Source organism: Neodiprion fabricii, chromosome 5 (genome assembly GCF_021155785.1).
Source record: "Neodiprion fabricii isolate iyNeoFabr1 chromosome 5, iyNeoFabr1.1, whole genome shotgun sequence".
NCBI classification, from domain to species: domain Eukaryota; kingdom Metazoa; phylum Arthropoda; class Insecta; order Hymenoptera; family Diprionidae; genus Neodiprion; species Neodiprion fabricii.
In genome coordinates this window covers 29947537-29964919 of record NC_060243.1, presented here as the reverse complement: position 1 = coordinate 29964919, position 17383 = coordinate 29947537, and the positions used below count along the sequence as shown (strand labels likewise).

Sequence of the window (17383 nt, the reverse complement as noted above, 5' to 3'; positions counted from 1 at the left end):
ATCTGTAAGAGGTTGCGAACGATTAAACCAACGTTTAACATTTATTGAATTTTTTTTATTATTGGCTTCAATACGGATATAGAAAAAAAAATTTTAAAAAGAGAAAGAAAAAAAAATCATAAATCGATTTCGAGAAACAAACGGTTGATAACTTATGAATATTTTGATGCTTTGATAATATAATAATAATAATAATAATCATTAATAATAATGTATGTACTGTCTATGTATAATTACTATTATATTATATAAGAGAGATGTACGTCGAGCGATGGTGCATGAGGGCTTGGCCAACACCGGCGTACACCCAAAACATGTTTTTTTTTTCTTTCTTCAGCATAATAATCATTATCATCATCATCATCATCATCATCGCCATCATCATCTTCGTCATCACCATCATTATCATCATCTCCTTATTTGTTTATTATTTTTTTTCTTCTCCTAAATATATAATATTATTAATTAATAATTTTTATGCAAAACTCCTACAGTGATAACCGAAGTCACAGGGTAAGACATCGCCGTTGTACGCCTACAGCCGCACCTTTGACACGAGCCACCCCGGACCAACGTATATACAATAACCCTCTCTGTCGCTCCCTCTTCTCCACTCCTCCCTGTGATCAGTGCTTGAGAAAACACTATTTTCTTCGAATGTCTTGCTCTTCTCCTTTTTCGTCATCTTCCTCATCTTCCTATTTTTAATCGGTTTCGAAGCTTAGAGTCCCACCCCGCCCCACCCACCTGTCTTCCTTGCGTCACTTGTTTATTATACTCTCCCTCCGTTCGGTTTATTTCCCTATTCCCCATTCTGTATTTTATCCCGTTCCTCTGAAACCTCGTTTTACGCCCCCACTGGTATGTGTGTTCAGATTCAGATATATATTATATATATATATATATATATATATGTATGTGTACACACACACACATATATATATATGTATATATATGCATATGTTCATTTGTTTATCTCTTTCGTATGTATTTTCGCGTACAAGGATACGATGGGGGGTTTAGGCCCATTTCTCTCTTTACAGAAGTCGGCATAGCCCTTTCTTTTTTTGCTTTATCTTTTTCTCCGGTGACTTCTTGTTGATTTGTCGCACCAGGTCGTAAAAGATCTGAAACGAAACGGCAAGAGGATTAAAATTGTACTTAAAGATGCGTCATATGATATTTTTTGTTTAGAACTTTGAGGGCGTTTTCGGTAATATTGCAGAACACTCACGTCGTTAACGTTAATTTTGGCTTTGGCAGAGGTTTCCATGAACGCGCAATTGAATTGCCTGGCCAGATTGACTCCTTGGTCCTTTCCGACTACCCTCTCATCCTCCAAGTCACACTTGTTGCCTACGAGTACCATTGGCACGTCGTCCGTGTCTTTTACCCGGAGGATCTGTTCCCTAAGATCCTGAAGGTCGTTGAATGTCGACTGTGCCGTTATCGAGTAGACCAGTACGAAGCCCTGACCATTCTTCATGTAAAGGTCCCTCATGGCCGTGAATTGTTCCTGAAAATATCAATCAAAAGACCTGTCATTCTTTTCGGAGCTCAGGGGAATCAGCGAATGGGAACGCGACTGAAACAATATGGCGCCGGAACGGTTATCAGCTGACCGTTTTAGGTCAATGACACGAATATCAAGCGGCATATTGCGTCGCGCAAACCGCCAGTTTCCTATTTTGTTACATCGAGTAACGATAGTGAAAAATGCGGTATATCAAATGACATTAAAAATTAAATACGACGACAAAATGGCGTCGCAACGTACACGTAAAAATTACGGTACATAGTTTAATGTGCTAATATTGAAAGAGTATTTCGTCGAAAAATTAATTTTGCCCATGCAGCAGGTTTTCATTTACGTAATGAATGAGTATAATGAATTAGTGACGATGACGAAGCGTATATGTATAGTGATAATCGTTCTTACCGTGCCAGCAGTGTCTAAAATTTCGAGCATGCATTGCTGCCCGTCAACCTCCACCTGTTTACGGTAGCTGTCCTCAATTGTCGGATCGTATTTCTCGACGAATATACCTTGGACAAATTGGACGGTGAGGGCAGATTTGCCGACACCTCCGCTACCTAGCACGACTATCTTGTATTCGCGCATCTCTCGGCCTATCTATCTGTGCTCGCTGTCACAGCCGAGAGGTCACCGAATCCGCCACGTCGTGTCTTTGGTCTCTTTCAGCGAGATAGATCTGGAACAGGAAAGAAATTTTATTTATTAACCCGAAGTGTTTTAAATATTCGATTTAAAATTTTCGGTACATGTTTCAAATTTGTGATTTCAATATGTATTTCAATTTTCATTTTTCACCCCCCTCCCCCCTCCCCTTTCCCCTCCTCCGCAAAAAAAAAAAAAATCCGCACAAATATTTTTCATGCATCAGCGATTAGCCAAGCGAGAAAAAGAGAAACCATTATTTATTGCCGGGGTTACATAAACTCCCATAGATTGACACATAGGTCATAAAAGATACACGCGTGCGAGCAGAAAAAGACTACAGCGACGTCAGCAGAAATGACAGCAGATCGGATCGCTATTACCACCAAATGATCAATGGTTCGGAAAAAGGAGAGGAAGGAAAAAAGGAACATTTTCCTATGGTATATATAGCGGTGCTAAAATTCGACCAATTTATTCGCTATAAAAATACTTTGCAACGGGTATCAAAGACGGAAGACTAGATGTACGGACACTGGAAAACAGTGTATAAATAGAGCTGAGGATATTGCCTCGGCGATTCCTCGGTCAAACGATAGTGGAGCTCTTCTCGGATACCAACATGGCGCGGGGAGGTGTAAGCTCACAATCAGCCCTCTACGATATCTGCCAACGCAACGACCGCCCGTCGTGTTCACCACCACCATCACCACCACCACCATCACCACCACCACCTCTTCCACTACCGTCGCCACGTCGAGCAGAGAGTATCGGTATGAGTTATCTGCTCTGATGGGTACCATCGCTGCGCTCGAACGAGTCAAGCCAATGGTTGGGGTCTCCAACAACCCCTTTCGCCAGCCACTTTCTCCTATGCAGCGATACGAACACGGGTGCAAGTCCGTACTCGTTGCACAACGTAGACGTCTAACGTTTTTTGGGATGAAAATAAACGATGTCCTGATTAATTTATAGTAAATACGAATAACAATGACTGTCAATTGTGAACTGTATCAAAGAAGAAGGCGTATTCTAAGGATTTAAATATCGTGTTGCTTAGGTTCATCTTCTACGTTATACGTGTTTTTTCAACTTTACGTCGTTTTCATAACTTTCTTTGCACAATTTCCAAAATCCCAGCAGTCCTCTGACAGTTGCGGGTGTTTTAAACTTTTTTGCCTACTATCAATTTTCTGACCAAAAGACGAGGAAGTTCTGAGATGTTAGCCAGAGTTTGAGGAACAGACGGAAGCACTTATTGGAATCGTATCAACTTGATATTCTGAAACCCCTTAATTCTATTTGGATTATATTATTGGATCGTGAGTGTTATATATCATGCAGGATGAAGACGGAATGAAATTCAAAACTTGTGACAATAATCATGATGGGGCCAAAAACTGAGTGAAGAAGATTATGATAATGGTACTTAAAGATGGAAAGCGGATGGAAGAGGAGCGTAAATGACATAGTTTATAACACAGAATTCAACAGTGGAGAAGAAAACGGCTTGATGAGACAGCGATTGGTGTGCGTGTGTGTGTGTTAATGTTTCTCTTAACGTCCATAGCGGCCCGAGATTTTCCGTTGTTGTCAGACTCGGCAAATAACGTTTTAATAACAACCATAGAAGAGGCTTCAAGTGTCGAAACTTCTGACAGTAAACCTCGCCTGATTATCGATCCATTTTACCCGGGAGTGTAAAATCTTATAGTGCGAGAGATAGAACAAATTAGCTTCACAATGAATGATAATCGATGTCTCTTCTTACTTATACCGTTGATGCACGATAGTTCTAATTGAGACCCATGGACAATGAGCACTTTCCGGGCTTTTTGTGTACGAAGCAGGTCATTATCGACTTTGAGGAAAGTGATAAAACTGCGAAACGACCATTCGTATCAGATTTCTTTTCTTCGAAATTCATATCTAAACGTGGATTTGAACGTCAAGTGAATTTTCGTTTTTTTTCACCGGTGCACTTAATTGGCGAATGTTCGATTCGAACGGCGGAAAATACGGTTGAAGATTAATTAAATTTCGTGCCAAGAATCTCGGCGTTTTCTTTTCTTCAATTTGTATAATCCCTGAACATTTGACGACAGTGTATAATTCTTATCTGAACTTGAAGGTCCAACGAATCTGCCCGTTCGGTAAGAATCATTTTCCGAGTTAGTTACGTTCTTGAAGGCTCTGGGAAACCAATTTCAACCTAGATAATCCGTAGTTTGATCGCATCGACCGAACAGTTATGTATCTATAGATATAATGGTTGATATACTCGGAGTATACCCGGCATCGGGTTTTTATTCGCATATAACGAAAAATGGGGCAAACTGGCGGACGTAGATATAGATATTGTAAACGTATAGGTATATACGCGGAGAAGAATGACGTTTGGCGGTAGATCCGTTGCTGCATACATCAGTGTTCGACTTTGCGGGGCTATTGTTGCAAAAGTGTGCCATCATCATGGTCGCACGCTCGTATACCCTGCAGCAGATATTCTATGGCCTGATCCCCCGCCAGTCGCTTCGCTCTTCGCATATATGCACGTTGGTGGATTATACGACGTGATTTCATGCCCATTATTATACTCCGCAATTAGGGTGGTGGCGATGAGGTTTAATTCTCATTATACCTACCTACATACGGTGGGTTTGCAGTTAGTTATAGAGTGAAAAAATTAATTAAACGAAAGATTCGAAACGTCAAATTTCTGTAACATTACCGAGGATTGGATCGAGGTATTACTATTAATGAAAAAGAATCCCATCAGCATTCCCTGGTGGTATCGATGAATGATATTAAAAGCGTGAAGCGTTACGGTGACGGTGAAAAACGCCCACGTTCCGCAGGGTATAAGAGTCTCTAGATTACGTACACTGTGAGCGCAGTATTGTTGTAGATACCAACCACGCCACTTTGCTCATCGTCGTCTAATCGCAATGAGCAGCTGCTGCCTCAGACAATGAGCGTGAATGAGCGTGTTACCGCTCTAGCATAACCGTATAATATATGAAGTGGCAATTCAGCCCTGCTGCACAAACTCGGTGATCGAATTGATCAAAGATAGAGGTGGAAGTGAGGAGTGAGATATAAGGACAGTTATTGGCCGTTGGACGAGAGTATATAATCGGACAGCATTTGTTTTGGCGCAATGCGAGTTCCATCCTCAACTTCAGATCTAAGAGGATGGTGTAGTCAGTCTTTACCGACCAAGTCAAATTTTCCAATATTCATTAACGCCGTCTTTTTTTCCGGCTAACTTGTTTTCGATCGGAAACAAAATGTGACTTCGATTCTATGCGAATTACGTGACAATGCATCTAATATTATCACGTCACCTTCATCGCCAGTCATTGTCACATAATTCGTTTTGTTTTTGTTTTTGTTCTTTTATTGTTCTTACCGAAAACAAGTTAGCCGGAGGGGAAAGAAGTGACTAGTTATACGCTTGACCCCTTGATGAAACTGACTTCGCTACTTCAGTTTGCGCTAATAACATTAAGTCGATTCCTATTATATATTGTTGAAAAATTGAAAACCCGTAGACGCGTTGTGCGATGTCTATAACGTATCAACGGTAGAGCCTGGATCAATAATCCAGAAAATCCGGCTACCGTGGGCAACTTCATTTCCTTTATCACGTTATCTCTCCGTTGCTCAGTTTTATCCGTCTGCATGTTGCGGTGAAACGATTGCACGAAGGCTGTTTCAGTGTCGGCGCGTGATTATAACGAAACATTGAATAAAATTAACCATCCATGTGTTTTCCGTACATACCAGAGTCGATCTGGGAGCTACATGCATACTATATGTATAAAAGATTGTCCCCAGACACTAAATTTATGCGATAAATCAAGGATAATATTTCCATATAAACATCGTTGAATAAATAACAATTCATGTTAAAAATTTTCGTTTCAGGGTTAGAACTGACAGACGCTGCAGTTGAGACAAAAATACATACTGCATCGCAATTCGTGCAGTATGCGCATGTCCAATATATGAAGGATCCCCCTGTGATGATGAAAAAACACTTCGTCTCATATGTAGCGGTAGCGGTTCGTTATATCGTACGACCGTACAACAAGTGGCGGACATTTTTCTACTGTTCTTTTTCTTTTCCTTTGTTTTTTCCTGCACTAATTCAAGTGCAAAACAACTTTGTCCCTCAGCCTGTGTGTGTTTGCAGCAGTAAATTTTTATCTGGGATTTTCATATGTAATCACGACCAAGTGCAACGCAGTGAATATTTCGGTTGACTACATTTATACGTACATATAGATGTATGTGTCTAATGAAAAAAGAAGACAACCACTTTGACGAATGACTCACAATCAGTCTGATTAAATCGGTCTGAAATGATGCACACTGATCTTCATCATCCGGTGCTACAATTATAATCGGGGCACGTTTGTTCGCTCAGCTTGTTATCCGTGATGATATGCAGCAGGGATGACGTGTGTTCCACAGTCACGTTTACAATAAGCGAGGATCGTTGTTTCGCATTACAACAATTAGCGGCGAAGATATTCGAAGGTAGCCAACGTCGTGTATGGCGATCTGTTGTCCTCCGAATTTCGAGACTTAAAACGCGGGTCTGCTTGGCGACAGAGCTGAACTCTTTTCGGTACGCATACTTACGTACATACCTATACTGTATACACCGCGTCGAAGAAAACTAACTAAAAATACTCCACTCCGTGCCAGGATGCGACGGAAACGAACTTAACCGTAGGAGTGGCAATTAAGGGGGTTCCAACAGTCGTTGGGGGCGCTTTGAACAACGGGATGACGAAACGAAGAGGATTTTTTTTTATAATCGATCGAGAGGTAATTGTCGATGTCGCGAATAGGCAATGGGGGGAAATTTTTTCACGGCGATGAAAGTTAATAAACTTGGCAAATTCGAAAAAAAATTCCTCGGGAAAAAATTTGACTGGAAAATTGGCGGTCTTACAATTAGAGTCCGTGAAATGACTTGTATCGATCGGTAAGAACGGCTCGTTATCGGCTACCGATAAAGAGGATCAGGAGTAGATAGAAGAGTCTAGGGATTCACGGAACGTTCACGGCGGGGTTAAAAAATTGCTCGAAGCATATATATATACGTAATATTGCGAAACGTGGGTGTCGCCGGAAATCGCAATATCATTCATGCTTATGAAGTTTATCCTATTTCGAAATTTTCCAACTCTTATAACGAGGGAAATTCCCCATATAGTGGTGAATTTTAGATAACAAGCATGACAACAGCGAAAAAATATAGTAAAATATGAATCTCTAGTGAAATTGAGAAGCTCGTGGTTAATCAATAGGTATTAGAATATTATTTTACCATACGATGGAACAAATCATCGGCTACTGATAAAATATTAAAAAGATATAACTAAACCTCTTCAAGTTGAATGTAGTTAAAAACATCTTTGTGATTCAGAGAAAATTTCTTTTACTAACAACAATCTGTTACTAACAATGACTCAGAGAAGTCACATTATTCTAATAAATTTTTTTAACATAAAATCCATACAGTTCGTTTGAGTCTAATGAACAATAAATTAGTTTATCCGTGATTAAATATGCCTGATACAAATCGTCTGAGGCAGGAATTCTTTTCGTTCATCTTATCGGGTGGTAAAAATAAATCCGATGTGTAAAATAGTTAAAAATGAATTTTTTAAATTTAATTCATGCAATACGAGACAGTTATAATTAGGATCTGACAAGCGACATGAATTCGTAACCAAAAAAATGACGAAATAAATAATTGTTGTTACTAATATCTGACACTGCAAACATTGATACGCTTTAAAATAATTTCCTGTGTAACGGGGACGTTTTTACAATTACATACATATAACATAACTAAATCAACCAAAGCGAAGTAATCTGAAAATTCTAGTAAATTTCATTTCCATTGCAGAGGTGAAGTTCGTTAGCAATACGAGTCCCGTCCTCTGTTTACACCGATAATGAATTCCCCGATGCGGGATCAGGAACGAATTACACACGGCTGGGTAAACGGCTTGTGCAACTGTTCAAAAGACGACGAGTATGCAGGTATTATACATAGAGTCAATCGCAGCATGCAGGTGAGTTGGCGCTGAACACGTGGTGAAAATTTTCACCCCCTTTATGTGCCTGCATACCATGACCCGTTTCGTTTGCCTCGTTGACGTTGTTCGTCGGTTCGTCTAGTCGCCCGCCTTTAGTAGCAAGCAGCAGCACCACCAGCTCCTTTTGGCAAAGCCGGTTGATGATTAGCTAGCTGGTCAAACAGCCTCTTCTTACAGTCACTCTGGCGGAATAATATAACCCACATCGGTAGCAGACGCAGTCAGGGTTAAAATTTCATCAAATTTTTTACATCAGCCGGTATATTTTTAATTTTCTATTTTAGTTGCGCCAAATTTTTTAATTCGATATGTTCAAAGAAATATAGAAAATTATTTTTTGCCAATAACTAATTGCTCTAGTTACGCGGTTCTCTTGGCGAATCTTTGCCCTTCGAAAACCAGTCGCATTGCATGTGATGCATCGTTATTTAAAAAAAAAAAAAATCTTTCTCACGAACTAACTTTACTTTTGCTATCTTTAATACAGCATGGGTGTGGTATGGCTCTTACGTAGCGGTTATGTATACGTGGATCATGGATGTAATAGCGTTAATTGTTGTCCGTTATGTACACATAACCTGGATATAACCAAGTTATGTTACGGTAATGCAACATGGATTATATAATTGAAATGTTATATAATGTTAGAGTGATTACAGCAAACGGGAATAGCAAGTTCGAGTAATGATATGTACTATATCAGTGAGTGACTTGCTATATTGATATCATCATTATTTCACATAGATTGCGAATTGAAGCGTGATATAATATATTCATGATCTCGGTCGAGTTTTTCCGTAGAGTTTTCATTTCACGAATTACCAATACGGTTTTCTTTTTTCTTCTTTTCTACCAGTGAATAGGAGAATCGATTAAAACTTATTGAGAGGAAATGAACAAAATACTTTAGGCGGCAAAACGCGAATGAGGCAATAGCAGTGACAACCCAATAAATTTTTCCTCTATAAACACGTACGAAGCGAACCCTTCGCCACATCCCGCAGTAAATAAGGTCGCTAAGAATTAACGATTACATAAGATTGAAACGGTGATTTATTGTATCCGAGGAATGTTTGTTCATTCTCAGATATGGATTTTCATCCTCTCGACAAGTAAAAACGTTGTACAATCATTGAATATTTGAAGCCAGACTGAATTCGTACATTATGTATTACAGAACAAATTTTGTCTCCGGATAAAATTGAGTATGTATTATGTGTATATAAACTCGAGTTAAGTACGCGATGTTTAATTTACAGTACAGATATATGTGCATGTGTATACACATATACATACAAACATACTTACGTATAACAGACGTATAAAGTTCGTTGCTGATGTAGCGTGCAAAGGAAAAGTTTGGAAATTTAATTAAACCGTGATGCCTGTAAAGAGCGAGCGGGCGAAAGACAGAAAGAGAGAGAAGCGCGGTTTTCCGGCGAATGAACGAAATTACGGAATTTAGTTTATACCCGCAGGAAAGTGTCACACTCTGTGAAATAATCAACGCCTCGTATTCACGGTATCGTTCGATTTTTAAAATTCGAACAGACGAAAAACGCTTTGAATACTTGTTTTGCAAACGACTTTCGCCTCATATAAAATTTGTAAAAAAATAATGGATCGAATCTTTTTTCTACGAAATTCTGGCCTTGTCTTAATCAAAGGTAATGAATCTCCTTAAAAGTCAAGGCTTGAAGTTTCCTAAGAACGCTGCAGCAAACGTCGCAGCAACGTCACAAAAAAAAAAGGGATGACGTCAGAACTTGCAAGATCGAAACCACAACGGGAGAAATGAATAAACGGTATGGCTCAGCCTCTTTCCTGCTCCACTGAAAATGCTGAGAAGCGTCTGGAACAATTTGGAGAAGAAATTGTCTGATCAAGTGGAAAACCGGCGGTTTTAGAGTCCGTGAAATGATTTGTAATGATCGGTAAGAATAACTCGTTACCTGTTGCCGGTAAAGAGGATCGGAAGTAATAAGAAGTTAAGGATTCACGGAACGTGAATGGCTGAGTCAAAAAATTGCTGCCAAGCAAAAATGTCATAAGCCAGAGGCTTACAAGGTATCACTTGCGCCCATCAATAGTTACACGTATAATAAAAAAAGAAATAACCTAATAATGAGGAGGAGAGGAAGAATAACTTCCTGAACTTGGACGAGCATAAATCGACCTAACTAGTACACAGTATCTCACGACCCATGATTCACGGGTAAGTTTTGTTTACGGGTGGGCTCCTTTTTTCACGCCATATGTAGAATGCACCTAAATTCGGTTAATTAACCAACCAGTGCGACATCGTCCCGAGGGGTCTGGCACGAATATCATCGGCGCGATGAGTCAAGTCTTCGCCATGGCCGAACGGGAGAACGACTCTTGGAAAGTTCGATGTCACGAGCGAGACCGCGAATTGATCGATTTTATTGTGGACCTATTGGGTCGATAAATGGAAGCAGTAGAGCCCGTATTTTTTCGCTGACGAAGAGACTCGGGTCGAGCAGTTCAATTTCAATGCTGCAAGCCGAGTTGGCATATCGCTTAAAGGATCAGAGTATTAAATTCTTTTACCAGGAGGACTCGTGGCGGTTCTTCTGCGGTCTTTCTCTTATCTAGGTTCCTGTCGGTAATTCTTCGAAGCGGAGCAAAGTTTTGCATAACGTGTAATGCGGTTGTAGTTTTGCTCGATAGCTGACCGGGTTCAACGCCAAGCAATTCAGTGCAGTGCACGAGCAGCGAAGAGAGGAATTGGCTCGTGGGAAGCTGCGGATGCATGACGTAACTCGAGGATCGAGAGCCACTGCAACTTAAGGAACAATGAACGATGAGCGCTCGAATTGCTGCCGCCGACGAGGGGACGAAACAGGTGTTCCATTTAGGTTAGGGAACCTAATTCAAAGCGCCTGACGATTTTCTCTACCATCGACTTGCTTTCTTCACTTTTTGAGGTAACCGTTCAATCGAAGGTGAATAATTCAAAGGTCAGGACAAGGTTGCTCAAGCTTGGTCGAAAACTAAATTTTGCACTTAGTCTCATTATTTTACTCTCCAAGGCAGTCATTATCGGAGTTTTTAATCAAGCTTGACGGGTCGAAATTTGTGCATGTATAATACAGGAAAAGAAATTGGCTGTTCGAGTGGAAAACCGGCGATCTTACAGTCCGTGAAACGACTTGTATCTATCGGTAAGAACGACTCATTACCTGCTGACGGTAAAGAAGGTGAGAAGTAGAAAGTAGAGTTAAGGATTTATAAAATGCATGGCCGAGTCAAAGTATTGCAAAGAATCGAGCCCTGTGAAATATACTTAATTCTGAAATTCTGTACACGTTTATGTTTCTCTTGGATTCTGATTCGACTTGATTGCACCGTCATCGGTAACTCTTATACAGGTATAATGCCTATAACATTCTAGCGATTCCTGTTAGATATATGTATAGTTCTTTTTATCTTTTTATGAATTACTGGATTTCGAATTCCGACTCGATCCTTTCATTATTCACACGTTTATGCATTGTCAGAGAATGACCTAATCAGCGTCAACGAATGAATGACTAATATTTTTTCGTCACCGAAGGAATAATCCAAGGTATAATGTACATTAGAAGAACTGCGTTAGCAATCTCGCGGTGCGGTTTTCGCAAAATCAAGAGAGCGGTCGGAAACGGTTTTCTTTCTTCCGCTGCCAAAAGAGTCACGTACCAAAAAAGGAAACGGAAGTGAACGTCATTCGCAGAGGAGATTGAGTAAATTCATGGCGGTGTAGCTATCCTTATAAGGATACAATTATTATTTCATTCGAACTTCTCAAACTTCAAAGTTCTGAAACCGAAGGAATAATCCAAGGTATAATATACATTAGAAGAACTGCGTTAGCAATCTCGCGGTGCGGTTTTCGCAAAATCAAGAGAGCGGTCGGAAACGGTTTTCTTTCTTCCGCTGCCAAAAGAGTCACGTACCAAAAAAGGAAACGGAAGTGAACGTCATTCGGAGAGGAGATTGAGTAAATTCATGGCGGTGTAGCTATCCTTATAAGGATACAATTATTATTTCATTCGAACTTCTCAAACTTCAAAGTTCTGAAACCTGACAATGATATTGAACGAATAACGAACTAGAATTGTAAAGGGAATTTGATCCAAACCGTTTAGAGCCACGCAATTCTTCCGATGAGTGAGTTTCCTTGCTCGTTATATCGGTACGCATGTAATGAAATCCAAACGGATTGTGAGTGAAAAGCATAAAGAAAGGAAAAGCGGCTTGTGTATACACGCGACAAGCGAGAAACACCGAAGAGCATTGAGAAGGAGGTGGAGGCGATAAGGAGTAACGACGCGTGACTGGAAATCACAACAAAAGTTCTTCACCAACTTGACTCAACGATAAATCCGTTTATCGGTAGGCCGTGTATATCAAGCGATTATCAATTCGCATCTATTTCACCATCAATATCGTTGATTTTCGATTGACAATGAAATCAGCTGGCATTCCTAGACTTGGCAAAGTGTGTAAATTCAATTCGTGCATCACGCGCGCATACAATGACGTATCTTGAAGGAGCGCGTCGCCAACCGAGGACCCCATGCGACGTGATATTTTAAATATAGATACCGCTAGATGCACAAAGCAACCGTATTATATACCTTGTACAAGTTTTGCGAGGAGAAAGAAGAAGCCGCGCCTTTGTGGCAGGAACAGCGGTGTTTCCTCAAGTTATTCACTCTGTGTGTGCTTGCAGCATCGTTGCGTTGCTGCTACAGCACTCAACACAGGAAGCTTTCCTTCGCTTATTCTCTTTCTCATATCGCGATGCCTCCTCATACATCTTACAGCCTAGTCGTCAGCCGTCCGTAAAGAAATTGGAAAGGCTTTTTAGCGACAGAGGAGATATATCGTAGATTATACGCATACTGTACATATAACGATGAAACTTTGTCGATATTTTATCTCGAAAGCAAAGAGAAAAACAAATATTGCCGTTCAAAAATAATAATAACAATGAGAAAAACGTATCCCAAGTACAATCCTAAATTTTATATATTATTTCAATCAGATCGCGACAGTTACATTCATAAGTCGTTATTAGATCCGTACGACGTACTGTGTATACGCGACTTATTCTGGGTTAGAATGTTGTTGTTATTATACTAACTTTATACTCATCACAAACTTTGCGTTATTATTTGTGATATACATGGATACGAGAATCGCGATTCTTTCCGTACATCCTTCGGCTGGCTGGTTGCACCCGGTGTGATTTTGGGGAAGCGCGATATAGCTTATTGTTAGGTGCGTTGATCTATGACTCATCGCAGTGCACGAGTCGATTTATACATCTGTGTTGTTCCTCTTTTAGTGTTCAGCAAAGTCGGAGAAAACTCGCTCTGTACCTTCAGTGTATACATTATCTTTCTTTGATTCATTTCCGAACGGTGAAACTGTCGTAATCGAACGAAAGGAAAGTCAAAGGCCCTCAAGTTTGTAAATGAGAGAAGAAAAGCATAAAAAAAGAACCCTTTTACCTTTCCTGCAGCATTAAGTGCTTGGCAACGTTGCCGACTTCTAAACCAAGTTCCCGTGGATTCCACGGAGTCGACGCTCTCTCTATGTTTATATAGTTACGGTTAGGGACTTGGTAGTTAGCCGCGGCAGCCTTCTTCGCTCGGTCGGTCTCTCAACTCACTTTCTATTGGCTGACACGCGTTGTTCAGAGGGTGGGGCACGCGGCGTGGGCCCAGCGTGGGTCCCCACGTATAAAATGCACATATGAGTGTCAGGGGGGACTCGATATCGTAGTCGAAATCGGACACGTGTAATAAGGTAGTGAAAAAAGCGAAATCAATGCCGGTTAACCCCGATAAAACAACTCGAAACACATGTGTGTTTCTTGCCGATGAAACGAAAGAAGAAAAGAAAACGAAAATTAAACTAATTAATAAATCGTTTGCAACTTATAACGTACTATACATCGTTTATAATAAATAGGTTGATGTAAGAAAAACATACGCACACACGTACGGACGACTCTTATCGTTATAATATCATCATCGACTAGCTTTATTGTGTAATGCGATATCCTTATCTGTGCATAGAATATTTCTGGATGCTCGGTTTCAGTCGTTTAGAGAAATTTTTATGACATAATGTATCCCGTTGTTGTTTCAGACTCATAAAAATTCAAGTTTAAATAATGGTACAGCTCCATCTCTATACAAGTGTATTTAAATACTATTTCTAGTAAATCAACCGCTTGAAGTTGACTGATTTAAGAACGAACATCAATCAATAACAGATCAATCTTCGGATAATCGATTGAAATTTGATGCTGCTCGAGGAGGCGCAACGATTATTTTTGTGTAGAGTTTATCCCCGTTTTTGGTACGAAGGATTACCGGAAAATCGACGAATCGCTTTAAATTAGTACGAATTATGACATATGGTACAGAAATAGATCTACGAGGGAATGTGTTTTTTTTCTATCTTTGTTGCTGCTTGTTTCCTGCAGTTTGCCAGAATGGCGAAACTGAGTAGATGGAGTGTATCGTTTCGTCGATTAAGTTCAACCACATACCTACACACACCAAGGATAATTGGTATCACTTACGTAACGAGTCTCTACCTATATGTACATATGTATACACCCTCGAGTGGTTTCAAGTTGATAATTTTGTAACGTATACGTACAACTGTTTCTGTATACTTCGCGATGTTACTCCCACAATACGTGTTGTACCTTTCTGCAGGATGAGGGGTGGTTTGCTTTCTTCTCGTTGCTGTGTGAATTAATTTTTAATTGTATTCCCCCTGCTGCTGTAAGCCGATAATAGTCTATGGAATAATATAATAATCATACACAACGTGCCGAGTTTTCTTTACATTGTATAACGTGCATTAAAAACTTTGAAAATTTTACTATATATTCATTCGACTTACGTTTAAGACTAGTACGTACAATATTGACGGACGAGTAAATGAGGTTGCGTTTAATAATAACCTGCATGATAAACACTGGCAACAAGACACGTCGTAGAGAGACCCGTACAGTCCTCGTTTATGACGCCAGGTTGAAGAAAAATATAATCGATACATCGATGTCTAAAAAGCATGACGGAAGAAAGAATTTTATTTCCATGATCGGTGTAATCATCGATGATATAATCGTGTGCGATTACACAGATTATTCTATGCTGTTTATACAAATGACTAGCATTTTATCTCAAGAGAAGTTATTATCAAGTTCAAATTTCCCGCTCTCGTGACTCGATTTTATGTTACCTGTGTGAAGGTATGTAACAGCTGAGAAACAGTCAAGAAAATTTGAAAATCATTCGACGTGAATTATAAAAATCGTGTAGAAGGTAATCTCGAGAGTGCGAGATCAGTGCCCGTATAAGCGTGGTACTATTATTAAATGTGCAGTACGTTAATTGATTTTATTTAAGGAACGACCGTGATGCACGCAACGTGCAGAGGGGGGGTGTCGAAGACCCTTAAACACATGAAGGATTTTCGTCCCGCGATGACGATGATGGGGAATGGATGACGTTTATACACGCTCGTGTTACATCGTGCATAGATACACCGTATAATACGTGCGTACGGCGTTTTATAACATGAGTCACATTAGGATTATGATTATTTTTAGTGTATGTATCCGTAAGTTGAATCGTGTCGTCACTTGTTCTGATCGTAATTGCGGTAAAGCCAACCAACAACCATATATTGCATGTCTAGATGTCGCCTCGTAACGTGAAACAGCCGACTAAATTATTACTGATAAATTATTTATCGTAGACAGTACAATAGGTCGATTTTAAAACGCGCCTCGTTCGCCGATAAAAGCGATTGGTTACCGTGATTAATTGAAAGAAATTGACAGGATTGACAGTAATAAAAGGGCAATAGCAGGAGAGAAGAAAAAAAGAGGAACATCGGTAACGTGGTACTGAAAGGAAGGGAGGGCACGCTCTCAGTTATGTGGATCAAGTATTTAGTCTATGGATGGTCGAAACGCAAGATAAATCCGGCTGCTGTGATCGTAGATAATAAATTCCTAGATATGCGACAAACGACAGAAGAAGAAAAATTCGCTTTCTCTCCCTTTATTCATCCGATTCCGATTATCGAATACTCGCGAATTAACTTTTTGTTTTTTGTTGCATAGTGAGAGGACCAGAGGGAAGCGGATGGGATCGACTGTCGAGCTAAAATGAGATACGTCAAGATACTTGAGAGCTCGGACTGTGGGCGTTTTCAGTGTAGGGATGAATTGATGCATCGCTTGTATGCGGAGATGAAGATAAGCGAAGAGAGACGGAATGAAGTAGATGTGTGTAATTTTCTTAGTTACATACCTGACGCCTATCTCGCGGTTGGTATCTCTGGGGATCCTTGATTTCCCGTAGATATTACGATATATGGTGTATGATTGTTGTTGTTGTTGTTGTTTTATTTTTGTTTTTTTACGACTTCCACCGTTTCGATTTCGTTGCAACGACTTCCAAGTCTGACTGTGATTAGATTCTCTGGTTGTTTCCTGTCGTTCGCTTTTGCCTTCTTCTGTCGTCGCCGCCGCCGCTGCTGCTGCTGTTGCTGCTGCTGCTACACCGCCATGACTTCATGTAGAGAGAGAAAATACCCACTACTACCCAGAGTCACGATGTAGGTAGGTAGGCAGGCAGTTGAGTAGGTGTACGTACCAATTGCACGCCGAGATTGTCGTCGAGTTGTGACACTGATACTCGGTTCACGAATGAAGGAATATCTTTTCTCTATTTTTTTTCGTTCGTAACTCTTTAAAGTCTTCCTACGAAACTTTTATTACAACTTTACATTCACAGATTTTCTTCCCCTCTAAGCCTCGTGTCGCCGATGCTGCACCCTTTCCACGCACACCGCACTACTGCCGAACTCGCGAGCATATAACAGTAATTAATTTTACCTTTTATACAGTCTTGTTGAATTGTATTGTTTTTTTTTTTTTAACTATTATTATTATTTTCTTTGTATCCCGTATCTTTTTTCTTTTTCCCCGCAACACTTCTTTGTTCATTTACTCGTTAATTTAAATTCTCTAGTTTGT

General features: G+C 40.0%; 1 protein-coding gene across 1 annotated transcript; it reads right to left on the bottom strand.

Annotated features, from left to right (window-relative positions):
• Window positions 1-932: 932 nt before the first annotated feature.
• LOC124183883 (ras-related protein Rap1) lies at window positions 933-17271 on the bottom strand. The gene is made up of 4 exons (XM_046573024.1): window positions 16656-17271; window positions 1940-2213; window positions 1235-1516; window positions 933-1127 (listed from the first exon to the last, which is right to left on the bottom strand). The coding sequence occupies exons 2-4, from the start codon at window positions 2120-2122 to the stop codon at window positions 1038-1040; spliced, it is 555 nt and encodes a 184-aa protein (XP_046428980.1). The 5' UTR covers window positions 2123-2213; window positions 16656-17271; the 3' UTR covers window positions 933-1037.
• Between the last annotated feature and the right edge of the window lie 112 nt (window positions 17272-17383).

What these genes read in the sequence shown, in the direction of transcription:
- LOC124183883 (XM_046573024.1), bottom strand. Translation starts at nt 2,122, where the DNA reads ATGCGCGAATACAAGATAGTCGTGCTAGGTAGCGGAGGTGTCGGCAAA. An exon ending in TTTTAGACACTGCTGGCACG is followed by an intron (nt 1,517 to 1,939) that starts GTAAGAACGATT and finishes TGATATTTTCAG; the next exon opens with GAACAATTCACGGCCATGAG. An exon ending in CCAAAATTAACGTTAACGAC is followed by an intron (nt 1,128 to 1,234) that starts GTGAGTGTTCTG and finishes GTTTCGTTTCAG; the next exon opens with ATCTTTTACGACCTGGTGCG.